Raw genomic sequence first — 20591 nt, 5'->3', positions numbered from 1 at the left:
GGAGGCAGGGAGGATGAAGCGAGCAGGGGCGGGGCCTTGGAGAAGGGGCAGGAAGGAGGTGGGACAAGGGTGTTTGAGTTTGAGGTAGATCCTGGATTGCACTTAAATTCAAAAAGTGATTTCATGCTTTAAAAGCTGGAGACCCCTGAACTACAGAGAGCACAGCCTTAAAGAGAATTGCATGTAAAAGTAAAGAATGCCCAAAATTTCCTCTATGCATACCACTGAGGAGGAATACACTCCTCGCCCGCAGAACCACAGAGAAAGCTGGAAGGGAAGCTCTCATGGGCCAATTTGTTCTATAAAGAAACAAGGGAACATCCAATTGGGTGTGAGCAAGGGGGGGAATGGACTCTCAATCAATGGGGGCTCACAACTCCATTGGGGCAAGACAATTCTTCTGGCCCTGGGGCCATGCAAGGAGACCCAGCTCCACTAACCACCAGGAAAGAGTGCGTTCCTCTAGCCACGGAGGGGATGTGGCGGGAAGAAAGCCAGGTCTTCTGGCTGTAGGAGCACAGAGAGTGTTCCTCCAAAGCAGCCACATTTTTATTCGTGTGCGCACTAGAGATGTTAAAAAGTGGGTAATTGGGTAACCATGTAACCACTGAAAATTTATATACACCCGCAGCCAGCTCCTAGACAGCCAGTGCATGACTAGCCATTTGTGTTCCTAACTAGCCCAGCACGTAGTGTGCTTGGTTCCTGATTTTCTTTCTGATCCCAGTTCTGAATCTCATGAAGCCTTTTAGCTGTTTGCATGGCACACCTATTAAAAGCAGTTACCCCAAACAATTAGCCTCTTCCCTCCTGCAGGTACACAGACTACTGTACAAAGGTCAAGGGATGTAAAAGCACAGACCAGAATCAAATCCCTCACCAAAGAGACAACATAAAGCAGTGCAGCAAAACAGTTTGGCAGGGTGTAAGTAAGCCTTGTCTCCCAGCTAGGGCAATCTTGGGAAAGGATGAAGCAGCTCAGAAGCTCTGTAAGATGTGGACTGTTAGCTGCAAAGCCAAAGCACCATTCATCATCAGGTGGCCAGAGCCTCAGTTTTAGGTTTCAACCAAAATACAGACCTCTAGCAGCACAGCACTGCAGAGCATGGCACGAAGGCACTGGGGTCAGCACTGGACCCAAGACCGGTCTGTTTCATGGGCATGCTCCTTGCAGCATAAGCACCATGTAGTATCCCACTGGGACCCAACGCCTTACTGCACCACTCAGCCTGGTCTTTGTATCACCTGCACATTCCTTAGACTAGAACCTGCCTCCCAGTCCAGGGCCTCATTAATGTACATGGGAGAGGGTTCAAAAAAGAGAGACAAAAATTATTATAGGATTTGAAAACACACCTTATAGCTAGAATCCTACCTAATTCACAGCCATGCAAAATCCATCATGGGCAGTGATATCTGGTCTTCTGCATGCTTTTATTCTATGCAGATTTTAAGGTGCAGACCGGTGTGTCTCAAATTGGAGGTCCTGACCAAAAAAAAAGGGGGTTGGGGGGTGATAACATGTCTGGGGGCCCCCGACCCTGCACCCCCATCCACAGCCAGATGTGACTCTCAGCCAGCCAGTAGAGTAGAAGGTCTTTATTGCTTCTCAGAGATACAATGTAGTGCAGGATCAATGCTGACACAGGAGCCAGGGCAGATAGCCTTATTCTTCTTGGGGGGAAAGGGGCTTCACCCCATTCCTTGGTCCCAAACATCCTCACTCCCGCTAGCCCCACCAAGACTAACTCAATTCCCCAGCCCTACCCCCCAGCCAGAGAGTCTCCACCTATCTTCTGGCTTCAAAGCTGTCTGTCCACCACCTGCCATTCCCCAAACAAGCAGCTCTGAAGACAGCATGGCCACCAGCAGCCACGCAGAAGTAACAGTAGCAGTACCCCCCACAATAGCCTTCTGACCCTTCCAAAACTCCTCCTTTGGTCAGGACCCATGCAGTTACAACATCATTAAATTTCAAATTTAAAAAATCTGAAATCATGAAATTTAGGATTTTTAAAATTGCATGACCATGAAATTAACCAAAATGTACCGTGACTTTGATAGGTCCCTACTTATAGTGACAGACTCAAGCAGCTCATTAGCTCAACAAAGAGAAGATTAAGGGGTGACTTGATCACAGTCTGTAGCATGTACGAGGGGAACAAAGATTCAATAATGGGCTCTTTAGTCTAGCAGACAAAGGTAAAACACAATCCAACGGCTGAAAGTGGAAGCCAGGCAAATTCAGATTGGAAATGAGGTGTATACAGGCAGTCCCCAGGTTACGTACAAGATAGGGACTGTAGGTTTGTTCTTAAGTTGAATCTGTATGTAAGTCGGAACTGGCGTCCAGATTCAGCCGCTGCTGAAACTGATCAGGGGCTTCCTGTAGTCAGCCACTGGTCAGTTTCAGCAGGGGCTGACTTGGGGATGCCTGGGGCAGAGCAGCTGGGGTGCTGCTGGGTGGGTCCAGTAGCGCCGCCGCTCCTCGGCGCTACTGGACCAACCCAGCAGCACCCAAGCTGCTCTGCCCCAGGAGTGCTGATTCAGCCGCTGCTGAAACTGACCAGCAGTGGCTGAATCAGGACGCCTGGGGCAGAGCAGCTGGGGTGCTGCCGGGTTGGTCCCGTAGCGCCCAGAGCGGCGCTACGGGACCAACTGGCAGCGCCCCAGCTGCTGTACCACAGGCGTCCGGAGCAAAGCTGCGGAGCACGGGGGCAGCGGGACAGCCCAGACGCGCCGTGGCTGTCCAGCTGCCCTCGGGCTCCGTGGCTTTGCTCTGCTTTGCTCCCCTTCTCCCTAGCCTGCAGACCAGAGAGACGGGGAGAAAAGCAGAGCAAAGCCGTGGAGCACGCGGGCAGCGGACAGCTGTCCGCTGCCCACGTGCTCCGCTGCTTTGCTTCCTCTCCCTGGTCTGCTGGAGACCAGGGAGACGGGCCCCGTTCGTAACTGCGGATCCGACGTAAGTCGGATCCACGTAACTCGGGGACTGCCTGTATTGTCAATGGGGAGAGCAATCAACCATTGAAGCAACTTACTCGGCGTCATGGTAGATTCCCCATCACTGACCATCTTTAAATCAAGACTCACTGTTTCTCTAAAAGCTCTGCTCTAGGAACGACTGTGGGAGCATTCTGCAGACTGTACTACACTATACAGGAGGGAGACTAGATGATCATAATGGTCACTTCTGTCCTTGGAAACGTTGAAATTCTGCTTAGCTTAAGAGTTCCTGGAGGTTTGACTCTAGGAGTAGATCAATGCCTTAGGAAGCAAGCACATGCCTCTCCGTACTCCTCTGTGCTTGTATCTCATCATGCAATCCTGCCAGTGATGCCAGGCTTCATTACCAATTGGTCAGCTTTGCCCACAAGCACCTTTGCACTTTCTTCCATGGTAACCCGTACACAGAGAACAGAGTTAGTACATAAAGCCACTACCCTGGACATCTTCAGATCCCTCCTCTCTTCGAGGCAGGAGGTGTCTTGAAGGCCCCTTTATAACCATTTGGCCAATGTTAATTACTAACCTTGTCCCAGCTCTCTCTGTTTGACTATGTCTAGACTACCGATTTTTTCTAGGATACCGGAAGTATCCCGGAAAAACTCTGCCACATACAGGGAACACATCTAATCTTCTGCTTTTTTTTTGCTGAAGAGCAGACGCACTCTTTCGGAAGCCCTGTCTTCCTCCTCCCACAAGGAAGAAGGGCTCTTCCAAAAGAGGGTTTTTTCCCGAAATTTGGCCCAATGTAGACGGGCCAAATTTCAGAAAAGCCTCTTCCAAAAAAACTATCCAAAAAAGGTATGCAAATTGCAGAGCACAATTTCTGACCCTGTGTTTGTACAGCACTCTATACAGCAGGGCCCTGCTCCTGGAGGAGGCCTCCAGGTGCTACTATCACACAATGCTTCTGGCCTTAGTATGTACGACTGGACTGGCTCTAGGAAAAAGTGCTACACAGCCCAATAGCTCTTCAGTTCCACCCCTGGCCCTGAAAAGTCTAAGCAGGGACCTGGCCTTTACAGACACCAACTCAGAAATGCCCCCAGCACCTCTGGAAGGCAGGAATACTCTTTCACACACCCTACAGAATGTGAAACTGTGGCACAAAGAGAAAAGCAGTGACTCAGCCAAGGCTACACAATGAACCTGTGGCAGAGACAGATCTCAGGCCCTTCTCTCTCCCTGGAGACACTGCTCATTCTCCCTGACCCATGCATTTCCCACAGTTCCCATAGGCCAGGAATAGCAAACCACAGCTAACAGGACCCACAAGCAACCATACCCACAGATGCTCAAGTAAATAAAGCATCTGGTGGTCCACTCTGGCGAACAACATCCAGCCCGTGGGCAGCTTATTGTCCACCTCTGGTCTCGTAGCCATGCAGCTAAAATGTAGCTTTATGCAAAATAATGTGTGCCTCGGTGTACTTTGCCAGACACCCTTTCTGAAAGAAGAAAGGACCTTTACCTTACCATTGGCAAAGGTGCATCAGCCAAAATACTGTGTCTAAAGCTAATTCCAAGGCAAAAATAAAGTCTTACAGTTTGGATTTAAGTTTTAAAATTAGTAATGTAAAATAAATAAAAAGGTGTAGAAATTGGGGGGTTTTTAATTGTAATATAATGTCCTTATTTGAATGTGCATACTGCTTCTCTGTAACAAAGAAATCAATCTTGTTATGTATAAAAAATGAGAAATATATAAAAAATAAGTATAAAAGCCACCGAACCAAAGTTTCTAAAAAAAAGCCAAAAACAATTGTGAAAATGCCAAAAATTGCTGCATATCCCCATCAAAATGTAAGCAGTGGGCAAATCAATGGTTCTAAAAAAAAGGCAAGCATTTATCAATTAAAACAAAATATTTGTCATCAAAACCAGTTTAGCATGGTGTGATGTAGTGCCAGTACATTGCTGGTTGCTAGGCTTGGGCTGTGGGTGACCCCTACTGGCCTTTGTCTGTAAGCACTGCTCAGCTGGGGGCACCTTGAGGGCCCCACTGACAGTGACCGAACTGGTCCTACAGGTTAAGGGAAGGGACGGAACAAAGGAAGTGAGTGTTGGGGGAAGGGGCAGGCACCCCATCTCAAAGGGTCTGAGGCATCCTGGCCCAGACTCCGGTAACCACATCACGTCTGTGCTGTGCTGTCTCCTGGAGCAGCAATAAGCCCTCTCTATTCTACTAGCTGGTGGAGTCTGTTCTTGCTGCTACAGGGCTGCAGGATTGGGGGGAAACTCTGACGTGCCCTCACAGTGGTACCAGGAGTGGGGTGCACTGCACTCCGCGGATGGAGCTTCCAGCAGTGGGTGACAAGGAGCAGTAGAAAAGGGGCGTGCAAGAACCAGGCATGCTGGAGGCAGAGCGAAGCGATTCCTAGGAGCTGTGGAGCGCTGCAGCACTCGGCCGGTGAGTCTACACCCGGGGATTGGCAGGGCGATGGCCTCCACCTGACTCCTGAAGGCAGACCTTGTGGGGCTGTGCAGAGGGAGGGGCCTTCCCGTGGGGAAAGCTACCCAGGCCCAGTTGATTGCCCAGCTGGAAGAGAATGACCCGTCCAAGGGCCTGGATCCTGTCCCAGCGGGGAGCAGCCCCACACCCCCTGGGAGCGTCTCAGGCTCTCAGACCTGAGGGAGGGCTAGAGCCCACCAGAGAGATGCGGTGCCCACCAGGCCACGATCTACCAGCAGCGGTTCGCCCAGGGCAGGGTCCATCTCGGCAGAGCTGAGGCAGCTGGAGATCGAGCTGCAGCTGAAGGAACTGGAGGTACAGGACCAAGAGAAGGAACGCCAGGACCAAGAGGCAGCGGTGGCATGAGCTGGCCATGACGGAGCGGAGAAGCCGAAGGGCCCCGGTTGCGGTGAGTGGGGAGAACCCCAGGAGGTCCGGGGCGGCCAGACGTTTGGAAAAGCTTGTGTTGGCCCAAGGTAAAAACTTGGGAGACATGGACAGGTTCCACAGCTCCTTTGAGCGGGCCTATGTACTACACCAAATCCCCCACAGCGGACCGACTGCAACACCTCACCCCCTTGCTGGATCAGGAGGCCGCAGGGGTTCTCAATCAGCTGGAGGATCTGCAGCCGGGTGATTACGAACGGGTCAAAGAGGCCCTGCTGCACAAGTTCAAGATGACCCCGGAAACGTAGAGGAAGAAGTTCCAGGGGGTATAGAAGGGGCCACGGGAGACCTCCGGCCTGGCGCAATCCTGCCGCAAGTGGGTGTTCGGGGTCAGAGCCCAGTCCACAGAGGACCTGCTTAAGATGATGATGCTGGAACAGTTCTATGAAGCGTGTCCACCCAGCCTGAGGCTGTGGCTCAAGGACCGGAAGCCAGAGGAACCCCAGAAAGCCGGGAGGCTGGCGAATGAGTTCAGAGAGCCAGTCCGGGTGTGAACGGGAGTCCAGGAGAGAAAGGGAATCACACAGAGACCGGATCTCGGCTGAGTGACGGAGAGAGTCACCTATGAGGCGAACCCAAGAGACAAGGACCAGCCTTCTGTGCCCCAGAGAACCAGCCAGGGCCCAGGCAGAGCCAGCCCAAAAGGGCCCGCAGGGACTAACTTGCCATCGCTGCAGGCAAGGAGGCCACAAGAGGACTCAGTGCATCAGGACAGGTCCCACATCCTGAGACTTTCCAGGGTTAACTGGCTGGAGCGGGGGGGGGGGGAGGAGGAGGGTGGGCCGCCCCAGAGGCAGAGGCCAGCAGGCAAACCTCAGCTCAGGGTGGAGGGGGGGGGAAGGACCCTCGGTCCATCTCCTCTGGGAGATCCGACCCTTCAGAGATAGATTTCTCCATGTACTGGATGGGGGCAGGGCGGCCCCTGCAGAGCAAGTGCCTCATGCCCCTGCAGGTGGATGGCAGGAAGGTGATGGGCTACTAGGACATGGGTGCGAAGGTGATGCTGGCCCGGCACCAGGGAGTAGCCCCAGACCATATGGTGCCCAACACTCAGCTGACCCTGAGGGGCATAGACAGGACCCCATTTAAGGTGCCTGTAGCCCGGGTACATCTGAAAGGGGGGACCAAGGAGGGCCCCAAGGAAGTGGGGGTCACCGGCACTTGTCCACAGAGGTGCTGATGGGGAGTGACCTAGAGGAGTGGCCAGACAGACCCCACAGGGCTCTAGTCACAACCCATAGCCAGAGCCAGCGAGGGGGAGGTGACCCTGGTCCAGGGAAGGGCTCCCTGCAGGGAGCGCAGGGACCCAACCAAGCAGACATGGGGCCCGGCCAGGCTAGGACTCCGGACCTAGGGACGGGCAGGGAACAGGTCCCTGTCCCTGCCCCAGCTGCGGAATTCCATGCTGAGGTGCAGGCAGACCTCCCCTTGCAGAGGCTGAGGGACCAGGCTGGCCTCGGCACAGCTCAGCCCCTGGGGAGAGGCTGCCAGGAGAAATTCCTGTGGGAGAGGAGATTTTTGTACTGGGAATGGCTCCCCCAGGGAAGGTGAAGGTATGGGGGGGTCCAGCAGCAGCTGGTAGTTCCCCTATCACCGCAAGCTGCTGTATCTGGCCCATGACGTCCCATCTGCGGGGCACTGGGATATCCAGCGCACCCGGCTGAGGCTGCTCCAACACTTCTACTGGCCGGGGATATTTGCAGCAATAGAGATAGTGGGGCCTGTCAGCCAAGCCAGCCGGACAGGGAACAAATACATCCTGGTAGCCGTGGATTTGGCTACCAACTGCCCCAGGGCCGTGGCTCTGCCCTCTAGCGAGGCAGACACGGTGGCAGACGCACTGCTGACCATTTTCAGTAGGCTGGGGTTCCCCAAGGAGGTCCTCACGGACCAGGGATCCAGCTTCATGTCAGCCCTTCTCCAGTGCTTGTGGGAGAAGCACGGGGCCCGGCTCACCTAGGCCCAAGCGTGTGGCTCCCAGTTCAGCAGGCTGGTGAGGAGGTTCCAGGGGACCCTGAAGCAGATGCTGGAGGCCTTTATGCACCAGCATCTGCAGGACTGGGACAAGTACCTGCCCAACTTGCTGTCTGCACACAGGAAGGCACCCAGAGGATCTGCCAGGTTCTCCCCGACCAAGTCAGGGTGCAGAAGGAGGAAGGACCCCCTAGACTTGCTGAGAGAGTTATGAAAGGAGGAGAGGTCCCCGAATGGAGAGTCGAGGGTGGAGGACGTCCTGGCTTTACGGGAAAGGCTTGCTGAGCTCATGCGTCTGGCCAGGAAGACCCCGGGCAGAGTCCAAAGGAAGGAAAAGGACTGGTATGACTGCAGAGAGTGGGCCCGCGCAAGCCCCTCAAAGCCATGCAGCTGTAGCCCAAGCAAAGGGGACCATCAATGTCACCAAGCTGGGGGGCCCAAACCTCCCCAGGTCACAAGTGGAGTGACCCCGCTCAGTTCACTCTCGGAGGGGGAGAGATGTGATGTAGTGTCAGTACATTGCTGGTTGCTATGCTTGGGCTGTGAGCTTTGGATGACCCCTACTGGCCTTTGTCTGTAAAAACTGCCCAGCCGGGGCGCCTTGAGGGCCCCCATGACAGTGACCGAAATGGTCCTACCGGTTAAGGGAAGGGACTGAACGAAGGAAGTGAGTGTTGGGGGAAGGGGCTGTCTTGCGCTGGAACCATGAAGGGGAAAGACTAAGGAGGCGGGCTGAGAGTCTAGGGGCCCAGAAACCCCATCTCAAGGGGTCTGAGGCATCCTGGCCCAGACTCCTGTAGCCACATCACATCTATGCTGTGCTGTATCCTGGAGGAGCAATAAGCCCTCTCTATTCTACTGGCTGGCGGAGTCTGTTCTTGCTGCTATGGGGCTGCAGGATCAGGGGGAACTCCAACGCGCCATCACACATGGCAAAACAAAAAAAGAAAAAAACTTAAAAAACTAAAAATAAACATCCATCAAAAAATAGCATAATGCAAAACCCACTAGTCCTAATAAAAAAACTATTATAAAAAAAACGTTTTGCCTTAAAAGCGGGGACATCCTGCCATTACTGGAGCATCACCGGACCAATAGACCCCCGCTCCTCCACCCATAATCAATCCACAAATCATAAATAAATACAACATCAAATAGTAAAACAATGTATGTAGATGTATTGTGTGTGTATCTGTCTATCTACGTATGCATATGCTGCTTTGCCACTGTATTCTCAATAAACGCAACATGTTGCCTTTTCCCCCTCTAAAAATTCCATGTGCTTCTTATAAGCATAACAGTCTAACCTGAATGGGAAGCAAGAAGTGGCTTCATTGCATAGCAGGAGAAGGGAGTGAGGAATACAGGCAGTTAGTGCACACCTTAGTAACTCCAAAACCTCTATAAAATGTCTTTTACTCAATTAATTCAGCTCCTGCCACCCACCACAGCCCCTCGCCATCACTGGCTGTCTACTTTTGCTAAGCACCTCAGCAGGAGGGGCAGACATGTGGCTCATCGCAGAGCTCTTTCCTCACCATCTCCATAGCAGCTGCGAGGCAGTGGAAATCCCAGTAGAAAGGTAATCCGGAGAGATCACTTTTCACGTGGATGGTGAGTTTGCTGGAAGTCTGTTGGCAGGAGAACGAGGTGGCATCACTCTTCCTTCCTTCTAGCAAAGGGCACATCAGGTTGCTCAAGCGATTCAGGAAAGAGGACACATGAGCTGTCAGTCGCTTGTTCAGCTCCTGGGAAAGACCAATAGAAAGGAGCAATGAGTAGGAGCAGCAAGGCATTCTGGAGACCATAGTTCCAGCTAAGGTGCGTGCCTGCACAGCCGAGCACAAAAAATTCTTCTCCTGCCCACCTCCTCTGGAGAGCCACACAGCAGGCGGCTGCTTCAGCGGGCAGGCCAGCTGAGATGGCATGGTGAGGGAGCCACTGGGGCGGGGGGCCGGGGCCTGCCATAGATGCGTGGCAGGGAGGAGGCCTGCTCCGGTGGCCGGGACTGCCACGTGGTGGGGGGAGGGCCTTTTCTGACAGCTGGGGCCAGGAACAGGATATGCTGTGAAGGCTAGGACTATAATAGAGTTTAAGAGAAGCTAGATAATTTCATGGAGGTTAGGTCCATAAAAGGCTATTAGCCAGGGGATAAAATGGTGTCCTTGGCCTCTGTTTGTCAGAGGCTGGAGAGGGATGGCAGGAGACAAATCTCTTGATCATTGTCTTCAGTCCACCCTCTCTGGGGCACCTGGTGCTGGCCACTGTCGGCGGACAGGATACTGGGCTAGATGGACCTTTGGTCTGACCCAGTACGGCTGTTCTTATGTTCTTATGCTGCATTGCAGGGGGGCAGAGTTCTGCTGCAGCGGGCAGGAATGTGTGTGTGTTAAAATAATCTGGGTGCTATAGTGGCACACATCCAAACCAGCACACACGATCTCAATATTGGTGCACAAGCCAAAACTCACTCCGCTCAAGGTTAAAAAAAATATTAGAGGAAACACTGCTGGAGACCCCAATGCTAGACTCACTCAGCTCAGGATAGCAACCCAAGCAAATAGGGTCCATCCCAGCAGGCCCGGCCTCTGGGCAAGAAGAGTGAAACAGTCACCTTGGGCCCCGTGCATTCAAGGGCCCGCGCTGCCCAGCTCCTGGCCCTACCCACCCAGCCGGGAGCCGCATGGCCATGCGACTCAGCATGCTGCCTTTGGCCCTGCACACTCTTTGTCCGGGCCTGCATCCAAGTCCATTTCGTACCAAGGGCCTCCCACTCTAACAGTCCATCCTTTGGACTGTCAGTGTAGGTAACCTGGCTAAACATTCTCCTTCACTGTCTCTCAACCAATACACAAGGAAGACTCCAAGGGACAAACAAGACTAAGAGCAACAGACACCCATCTGGCCTATGCTTAGCAAAGCACTTTTCCTAATCAATTCTTCCCACGCTCATCGCGCCTGTGATCCGGGCATTCCCTTCTGACCCACCAGATCCCCAGCTCTGAGCAGGTGGAGTTTAAGAGGGCAAGATATAGAGGGCATAATAAAACATTTTCTCATGTGGTTCCTGAGATGGCCTCACTGCTCTCCCATCACCACCCCAGGGATCTCCTGCACTAGAACACCTCTCAGCTGCTCTAGCCTAGCTAAGAAACTTTTACAGCCTAACCCACTTGCCAAAAAACCAAATGGGAAGCAGCCATTGTAGAATATACCAGAGTAGCCAAAAGGGAAGGCAAGACTCCTCTGCCTATCATTATCCACTCTCCCACAGCTGCCAAATTCTATAAAATACTCAAACATTAAGCCCAGTGATCAGGATAACAGCCCTCTCCCAAAGGGCTCCATACAGGCCCTGCTCCCATTTGCCCCTTGGCCCAGAAACAGCGAGGACAGAGAGGTAGATGATAGCTTGTGTTGCCAGTCCTGGTTCTGATACTGAAGATGTGACATCATTAACACAAACATATCACTGAGGCTGCAGAAACTGCCAGGGTAGCTTCCCGGAGGTGTACAGGCAGTCCCCGGGTTACGTACAAGATAGGGACTATAGGTTTGTTCTTAAGTTGAATTTATATGCAAGTCGGAACTGGCTCCAGATTCAGCCACTGCTGCTGAAACTGACCAGGGGCTGACTACAGGAAGCTGGAGGCAGAATTGCTCTGCCCCGAGCTTCCTGGAATCAGTCACTGATCAGTTTCAACAGCGGCTGAATCTCGAGCCTGGGACAGAACAGCTGGGCTGCCAGGTAGGTCCCTGCAGGACCAACCCGGCAGCACCCCAGCTGCTCTACCCCAGGGTCCACAACAAAAGCCTGGCCTGCTGGGGGGGGGGGGCGCACTAGCTGCGCCCCCCCACAGCAGACCAGGAACACGGGGAGCAAAGCCGCAGCAGCGGCGGGGTGCCGCGCCTCTGAGGCTTTGCTCTGGCAAAGCCTCAGAGGCGCAGGACCCCGCCGCCGCTGCGGCTTTGCTCCCCGTGTCCCTGGTCTGCTGGAGACGGTCCCCAGCAGACCAGAGGCACCGGGAGCAAAGCGGCAGCGGCGGCGGGGTGCCGCACCTCCGAGGCTTTGCTCTGGCAAAGCCTCAGGAGGCGCGGGATCCCTCCGCCTCCCCGGCTTTGCTCCAGGTGTCCCTGGTCTGCTGGAGACGGTCCCCAGCAGACCAGGGGCACCCGGAGCAGCTTTTCTCGCCCCGGAGGTCGAGGTGGCGGGACCGCTGCGCTCTGGGCGGTCCCGCTGCCTGCGAGCTCCGGGGCGAGAAAGCCCCGTTCGTAAGTCCGGATCCGACATAAGTCGGATCTGCGTAACTCAGGGACTGCCTGTAGTCCTGAGGAGGAAGCTGCTGGTAGCCTCTGATGTGTCCACTAAAACTAACAGCAGCCTCTCCCTTGATGGTCACCCCTAATTCTACAGCATCACAACCACTAGAAAGACAGAGGGAAGGAGGGCAGGCTGCCAGAGGAAGATGCTGCCAGTGCACTGGCTTTGTACCTCCAAAAACAGATCAGGACTGAGGGAACATCAGCAGAGATTGGGTACAGAAGCCAGGACTAGCATAGCAGGGAACACTGTGGCTGTGTCTAGACTGCATCCCTTTTCCGTAAAAGGGATGCAAATTAGGCACATCGCAATTGCAAATGAAGCAGGGATTTAAATCCCCCCCGCTTCATTTTCATAAAAATGGCTGCCGCTTTTTTCCGGCTCGGAGCTTTGCCGGAAAAAAGCGCCAGTCTAGACGCGGATCTTTCGGAAAATAAAGCCTTTTCCAAAAGATCCCTTATTCCTTATTTTAAGAGGAATAAAGGATCTTTCGAAAAAGGCTTTATTTTCCGAAAGATCCGCGTCTAGACTGGCGCTTTTTTCCAGCAAAGCTCCGAGCCGGAAAAAAAGCGGCAGCCATTTTTATGCAAATGAAGCAGGGGGGATTTAAATCCCTGCTTCATTTGCAATTGCGATGTGTCTAATTTGCATCCCTTTTACGGAAAAGGGATGTAGTCTAGAGACAGCCTGTAGGTCAGAATAGAGAGGAATCAGCTGCCCTGTTTAGGGCTTCCCACATCAAGATTTTCTCCCTTATTCCTATTGAAGCTGCCACCCATCCTCTGCATGTCCCGTAAATTCATGCTGGAACATTAGCTGGCTTAGGCATAAAAGGGAGTTTGTGGATTTTGCAAACCTCATGCCAGACTCACCTTGGACCTTTTCCCAACGACATCAATGTCCGCATGTTCATACCACACACTGCTGAGGTCAGAGATCAACAAGACGTAGCCCGTATCTCTGAAACAAGCCTTGGCAATAAAAGTGGACTCGCCAAAGCAAACTGAAGCCCAAGGCTGTGTCAAGAGGCTGCTATCAAGATCCCCAGAGCCCTCCATCCTGCAAGAGAGCAAACAGGCTCAGACAGCAGCACTTCCAGCAAAAGAAGAACACAACTTCCACCAGACCCCATTCCCTGGAGAGACTATGCTCCAGGAAAACCTACACGACCCTGTGAGAGGCCTTTGCCTCCCCCACTGGATCACACTAGTTTTGAGGCCTACAGCTGATGATACCAAACCAACTCCGAACATAAGCATAATTCCATAGCGACTGATGCCTGGTCCCAGCTCCTTCCATGTGAAACGCATAAAATAGGTGTCAGACAAATCTCTCATTTCAGGAGTGAATGAAGGTCTGCCCAGAGGAGACACTACTTTGGCCATTTTTCATGCAGTTGCTATTCCATTTTTAAATAAAAAATGCACTCCTGGTTACCAGAGAAACAAGATGGGCATGTCAACGGTGACCATAGAAATCTCTGTGGTTGGCCCAGGAATTTCTGTCCAGCTTCTCCTCCTGCCAGATCCCATAGGCACATCACATGCATTGCCAATCACAGGAGCTCCTGCAGCAGCACACACAGTGAGTCACAATCTCACTGCAAGGTCAAATTAGAAGAGATGGGCCATCATCAAACTATTATTTGAATCAGAGTAGGGATCAGGGACCCAACAAATGAGATGCTATAGAAACAAAATCTGGATTAAAATATCACATATAGGGTGAAGGGCTTTGTGTTTCATAGCAAGCAATCCCAGGACTACTTACAATGACTACAAATCCCAGCATACAATTCTCTTCCATAGTTCAATGATGGAACAATGCATGCTGGGATCTATAATCCTGACATTGCTTCAGCATATGAAAGATGACTGGCAAAGGGAAAAGTATGGGCTCGTGTCCTTTTCTGTGTCTCTATGAAGGACTAGGATGGCTTGAGAGGGGATGGGTCCCACCTGCCCCTTTCTCAAGAAAAGCTCAGAGGCTTATTTTTCACAAGAAATTTGAGTCCCGTCATCTCCTTTTTCCTTAGAAGCTCTGGGAATTGGAGAACTGATAGAGATGACAATACCCTGTCTCTGACCGTGGTCAGGACCAGACACATTAGAGGCAGTGATCAGAACAGGGCAATTATTGAATGATCCATTCCCTATCTTCCAGCCTCAGCTTCTGGCAGTTGGAGGGCTAGGGATTTCCAGAGCATGGAGGTGCATCCTTGCCCATCCTGGCTAATACCCATTTATAGACTTATCCTCCATGGACTTTTCTTTTCTGAGACAAGTTATAATTTTGGCCTTCACAATATCCCCCAGCAGAGAGTTCCACAAGTTGACTGTGTGTTGTGTGAATTAGCCCCTCATTTTTTTTAAAGCCTGATACTTATTCATTTCATTGGATGATCCCTGGTTCTTACATTATGTGATGGGGTAAATAACACTTTTAAATTCACTCTCTCTACGCCATTCACCGTTTTATAGACCTCTATCGTATCCCCTCAATACAAACAGGGACACAACCTCATGCTCCAGGTATCCCTAAACCTCCAATTACTTAAAGCAGAGACTGAACAGCAGGGGATGTATCACTCAATTGCCATGTTCTGTTCACTTCCACTGTGGCATCTGACACAGGCCTCTCAAACTCAGGATACTAGGCTAGGTGGGCCATAGGTCTAACCCAAAGTGGCTGTTCTTAGTCATCTCTTTTCTAAACCCAAATGTACCAGTCTCTTTAATCTCTACACACACAGCACAGAGGCAGGCCCAGCCCCAAAGGATTTACAGCAGGGGTGGGAAACCACAGGTCCCCGGCTTGCCTGGATCTGGCCACCGAGGCTCAGCATTGGGGAACCCTCACTGGGGCACCAGCCCCTCTGCCACCCACCCGCAGGGCTGGAGCACACATTTACTAGCCTGCCCCTCCTCCCCCGGGCTCTGGTGTGCAAGGGGAACGTGAGGAGTGTCTTTCTCCCCTGTCAGGGGTTTCTCATTTTGTTTCTCACAGGTGTGCAGCCCCCAACTCATTTTTCTGTGGGTCAGAGGCCCCTGACCCCAAAATGGTTCCCCACCCCGACTTAAGGTCTCCGAGGTTACTCCCCAGCCTTGCAGCTATGGGAAAGGGGGACTGGTGTGCATATCCACCATGCAGGCGAGTGCAGCCCATGGTCTACTCTGGGGTGGGATGGCACAGCAACGGCAGGGGGGCAATGGCACAGCAGGCCTGGCTCATGCCCTCCCCCCACCTTCACCTCAACCCCTTCCCCCGGTGTCCAAATTCACCCCGCCCCCAGTCACCTCAACCCCCCCTCAGCCCCCACCCCCATAGTCACCTCACCCCCCCGCCCCCAGTCACCTCACCCCCGCCCCCAGTCACCTCAACCCCCCCTCACCCCCCCGCCCCCAGTCACCTCACCCCCCCGCCCCCAGTCACCTCACCCCCCCGCTCAGCCCCCACCCCCCCGCTCAGCCCCCACCCCCAGTCACCTCAACCCCCCACTCAGCCCCCACCCCCAGTCACCTCACCCCCGCCCCCCCAGTCACCTCACCCCCCCACTCAGCCCCCACCCCCATAGTCACCTCACCCCCCCACTCAGCCCCCACCCCCATAGTCACCTCACCCCCCCGCCCCCAGTCACCTCAACCCCCCACTCAGCCCCCACCCCCATAGTCACCTCACCCCCCGCTCAGCCCCCACCCCCATAGTCACCTCAAGCCCCCGCCCCCACTCAGCCCCCACCCCCATAGTCACCTCAAGCCCCCGCCCCCACTCAGCCCCCACCCCCATAGTCACCTCACCCCCCCGCCCCCAGTCACCTCAACCCCCCACTCAGCCCCCACCCCCAGTCACCTCACCCCCCGCTCAGCCCCCACCCCCATAGTCACCTCAAGCCCCCGCCCCCAGTCACCTCAACCCCCCACTCAGCCCCCACCCCCAGTCACCTCACCCCCCGCTCAGCCCCCACCCCCATAGTCACCTCACCCCCCGCTCAGCCCCCACCCCCAGTCACCTCAACCCCCGCTCAGCCCCCACCCCCATAGTCACCTCAAGCCCCCGCCCCCACTCAGCCCCCACCCCCATAGTCACCTCACCCCCCGCTCAGCCCCCACCCCCAGTCACCTCAACCCCCCGCCCCCACTCAATCCCCACCCCCATAGTCACCTCAACCCCGCTCAGCCCCCGCCCCCAGTCACCTCAACCCCCCACTCAGCCCCCCCCCGTACCGTGCGCGCCGCCCGGCTCCCGCAAGGCCCCGCCCTCCAGGCAGACTCCGCCCCGCCGCGCGCTGCTGAAGGGCGGGAAGGGGGGAGCCAAGCACGGAGCGGCTGAAGGGGCGGGGCCAGCAGTAGGCGGGGCCAAGTTCGCGCGCGGCCGCGCTCCAAAAGCCCGGGCCAGCCCCTCCCCCCGCTTCCGAGCGTAGAGCCCGCGCTGGGGGCCTGGGGAACTCCCTGCCACGGGGCGGGAGGGGCGATGGCTCTGTGCTCAGACCGGGATCCCTGACCCTCTCTGGGGACCTGGGGAACTCCCTGCCACGGGACGGGAGGGGCGATGGCTCTGTGCTCAGACCGGGATCCCTGACCCTCTCTGGGGACCTGGGGAACTCCCTGCCACGGGACGGGAGGGGCGATGGCTCTGTGCTCAGACCGGGATCCCTGACCCTCTCTGGGGACCTGGGGAACTCCCTGCCATGGGGCGGGAGGGGCGATGGCTCTGTGCTCAGACCGGGATCCCTGACCCTCTCTGGGGACCTGGGGAACTCCCTGCCACGGGGCGGGAGGGGCGATGGCTCTGTGCTCAGACCGGGATCCCTGACCCTCTCTGGGGACCTGGGGAACTCCCTGCCACGGGACGGGAGGGGCGATGGCTCTGTGCTCAGACCGGGATCCCTGACCCTCTCTGGGGACCTGGGGAACTCCCTGCCACGGGGCGGGAGGGGCGATGGCTCTGTGCTCAGACCGGGATCCCTGACCCTCTCTGGGGAACTGGGGAACTCCCTGCCACGGGGCGGGAGGGGCGATGGCTCTGTGCTCAGACCGGGATCCCTGACCCTCTCTGGGGACCTGGGGAACTCCCTGCCACGGGGCGGGAGGGGCGATGGCTCTGTGCTCAGACCGGGATCCCTGACCCTCTCTGGGGACCTGGGGAACTCCCTGCCACGGGGCGGGAGGGGCGATGGCTCTGTGCTCAGACCGGGATCCCTGACCCTCTCTGGGGGCCTGGGGAACTCCCTGCCACGGGACGGGAGGGGCGATGGCTCTGTGCTCAGACCGGGATCCCTGACCCTCTCTGGGGACCTGGGGAACTCCCTGCCACGGGACGGGAGGGGCGATGGCTCTGTGCTCAGACCGGGATCCCTGACCCTCTCTGGGGACCTGGGGAACTCCCTGCCATGGGGCGGGAGGGGCGATGGCTCTGTGCTCAGACCGGGATCCCTGACCCTCTCTGGGGAACTGGGGAACTCCCTGCCACGGGGCGGGAGGGGCGATGGCTCTGTGCTCAGACCGGGATCCCTGACCCTCTCTGGGGAACTGGGGAACTCCCTGCCACGGGGCGGGAGGGGCGATGGCTCTGTGCTCAGACCGGGATCCCTGACCCTCTCTGGGGACCTGGGGAACTCCCTGCCACGGGGCGGGAGGGGCGATGGCTCTGTGCTCAGACCGGGATCCCTGACCCTCTCTGGGGACCTGGGGAACTCCCTGCCACGGGGCGGGAGGGGCGATGGCTCTGTGCTCAGACCGGGATCCCTGACCCTCTCTGGGGACCTGGGGAACTCCCTGCCACGGGACGGGAGGGGCGATGGCTCTGTGCTCAGACCGGGATCCCTGACCCTCTCTGGGGACCTGGGGAACTCCCTGCCACGGGACGGGAGGGGCGATGGCTCTGTGCTCAGACCGGGATCCCTGACCCTCTCTGGGGACCTGGGGAACTCCCTGCCACGGGACGGGAGGGGCGATGGCTCTGTGCTCAGACCGGGATCCCTGACCCTCTCTGGGGACCTGGGGAACTCCCTGCCACGGGACGGGAGGGGCGATGGCTCTGTGCTCAGACCGGGATCCCTGACCCTCTCTGGGGACCTGGGGAACTCCCTGCCACGGGACGGGAGGGGCGATGGCTCTGTGCTCAGACCGGGATCCCTGACCCTCTCTGGGGACCTGGGGAACTCCCTGCCACGGGACGGGAGGGGCGATGGCTCTGTGCTCAGACCGGGATCCCTGACCCTCTCTGGGGACCTGGGGAACTCCCTGCCACGGGACGGGAGGGGCGATGGCTCTGTGCTCAGACCGGGATCCCTGACCCTCTCTGGGGACCTGGGAACTCCCTGCCACGGGACGGGAGGGGCGATGGCTCTGTGCTCAGACCGGGATCCCTGACCCTCTCTGGGGACCTGGGGAACTCCCTGCCACGGGGCGGGAGGGGCGATGGCTCTGTGCTCAGACCGGGATCCCTGACCCTCTCTGGGGGCCTGGGGAACTCCCTGCCACGGGGCGGGAGGGGCGATGGCTCTGTGCTCAGACCGGGATCCCTGACCCTCTCTGGGGACCTGGGGAACTCCCTGCCACGGGGCGGGAGGGGCGATGGCTCTGTGCTCAGACCGGGATCCCTGACCCTCTCTGGGGACCTGGGGAACTCCCTGCCACGGGGCGGGAGGGGCGATGGCTCTGTGCTCAGACCGGGATCCCTGACCCTCTCTGGGGACCTGGGGAACTCCCTGCCACGGGGCGGGAGGGGCGATGGCTCTGTGCTCAGACCGGGATCCCTGACCCTCTCTGGGGACCTGGGGAACTCCCTGCCACGGGGCGGGAGGGCGATGGCTCTGTGCTCAGACCGGGATCCCTGACCCTCTCTGGGGACCTGAGGAACTCCCTGCCACGGGACGGGAGGGGCGATGGCTCTGTGCTCAGACCGGGATCCCTGACCCTCTCTGGGGACCTGGGGAACTCCCTGCCACGGGACGGGAGGGGCGATGGCTCTGTGCTCAGACCGGGATCCCTGACCCTCTCTGGGGACCTGGGGAACTCCCTGCCACGGGGCGGGAGGGGCGATGGCTCTGTGCTCAGACCGGGATCCCTGACCCTCTCTGGGGACCTGGGGAACTCCCTGCCACGGGACGGGAGGGGCGATGGCTCTGTGCTCAGACCGGGATCCCTGACCCTCTCTGGGGACCTGGGGAACTCCCTGCCACGGGACGGGAGGGGCGATGGCTCTGTGCTCAGACCGGGATCCCTGACCCTCTCTGGGGACCTGGGGAACTCCCTGCCACGGGGCGGGAGGGGCGATGGCTCTGTGCTCAGACCGGGATCCCTGACCCTCTCTGGGGACCTGGGAACTCCCTGCCACGGGACGGGAGGGGCGATGGCTCTGTGCTCAGACCGGGATCCCTGACCCTCTCTGGGGACCAGGGGAACTCCCTGCCACGGGACGGGAGGGGCGATGGCTCTGTGCTCAGACCGGGATCCCTGACCCTCTCTGGGGACCTGGGGAACTCCCTGCCACGGGACGGGAGGGGCGATGGCTCTGTGCTCAGACCGGGATCCCTGACCCTCTCTGGGGACCTGGGGAACTCCCTGCCACGGGGCGGGAGGGGCGATGGCTCTGTGCTCAGACCGGGATCCCTGACCCTCTCTGGGGACCTGGGGAACTCCCTGCCATGGGGCGGGAGGGGCGATGGCTCTGTGCTCAGACCGGGATCCCTGACCCTCTCTGGGGACCTGGGGAACTCCCTGCCACGGGACGGGACGGGCGATGGCTCTGTGCTCAGACCGGGATCCCTGACCCTCTCTGGGGACCTGGGGAACTCCCTGCCACGGGGCGGGAGGGGCGATGGCTCTGTGCTCAGACCGGGATCCCTGACCCTCTCTGGGGACCTGGGGAACTCCCTGCCACGGGGCGGGAGGGCGATGGCTCTGTGCTCAGACCGGGATCCCTGACCCTCTCTGGGGACCTGGGGAACTCCCTGCCACGGGGCGGGAGGGGCGATGGCTCTGTGCTCAGACCGGGATCCCTGACCCTCTCTGGGGACCTGGGAACTCCCTGCCACGGGACGGGAGGGGCGATGGCTCTGTGCTCAGACCGGGATCCCTGACCCTCTCTGGGGACCAGGGGAACTCCCTGCCACGGGACGGGAGGGGCGATGGCTCTGTGCTCAGACCGGGATCCCTGACCCTCTCTGGGGACCTGGGGAACTCCCTGCCACGGGACGGGAGGGGCGATGGCTCTGTGCTCAGACCGGGATCCCTGACCCTCTCTGGGGACCTGGGGAACTCCCTGCCACGGGGCGGGAGGGGCGATGGCTCTGTGCTCAGACCGGGATCCCTGACCCTCTCTGGGGACCTGGGGAACTCCCTGCCATGGGGCGGGAGGGGCGATGGCTCTGTGCTCAGACCGGGATCCCTG

General features: G+C 57.1%; 1 protein-coding gene across 2 annotated transcripts in view; it reads right to left on the bottom strand.

The window, feature by feature from the left end:
* The window catches only part of NHEJ1 (non-homologous end joining factor 1), a 156423-nt gene extending 139880 nt beyond the window's left edge, over window positions 1-16543 (bottom strand). Inside the window, exons 1-3 of one of the 2 annotated variants that reach the window (XM_089779605.1) lie at window positions 16421-16543; window positions 13070-13256; window positions 9415-9624 (exon numbers count right to left, since the gene is read on the bottom strand). In XM_089779605.1, coding sequence (XP_089635731.1) covers window positions 9415-9624; window positions 13070-13255 — 396 coding nt within the window. In that variant the 5' untranslated portion in view covers window position 13256; window positions 16421-16543. Of the gene's footprint in view, window positions 1-9414; window positions 9625-13069; window positions 13257-13634; window positions 13765-16420 lie in introns of those variants that run through there. The other variant, XM_075932927.2, reaches the window with a different exon arrangement.
* Between the last annotated feature and the right edge of the window lie 4048 nt (window positions 16544-20591).

The sequence above is a fragment of the Pelodiscus sinensis genome, chromosome 7, assembly GCF_052426305.1.
Source record: "Pelodiscus sinensis isolate ZL-2025 chromosome 7, ASM5242630v1, whole genome shotgun sequence".
Lineage (NCBI taxonomy): Eukaryota > Metazoa > Chordata > Testudines > Trionychidae > Pelodiscus > Pelodiscus sinensis.
This window is presented reverse-complemented; position numbering and strand designations above follow the sequence as displayed.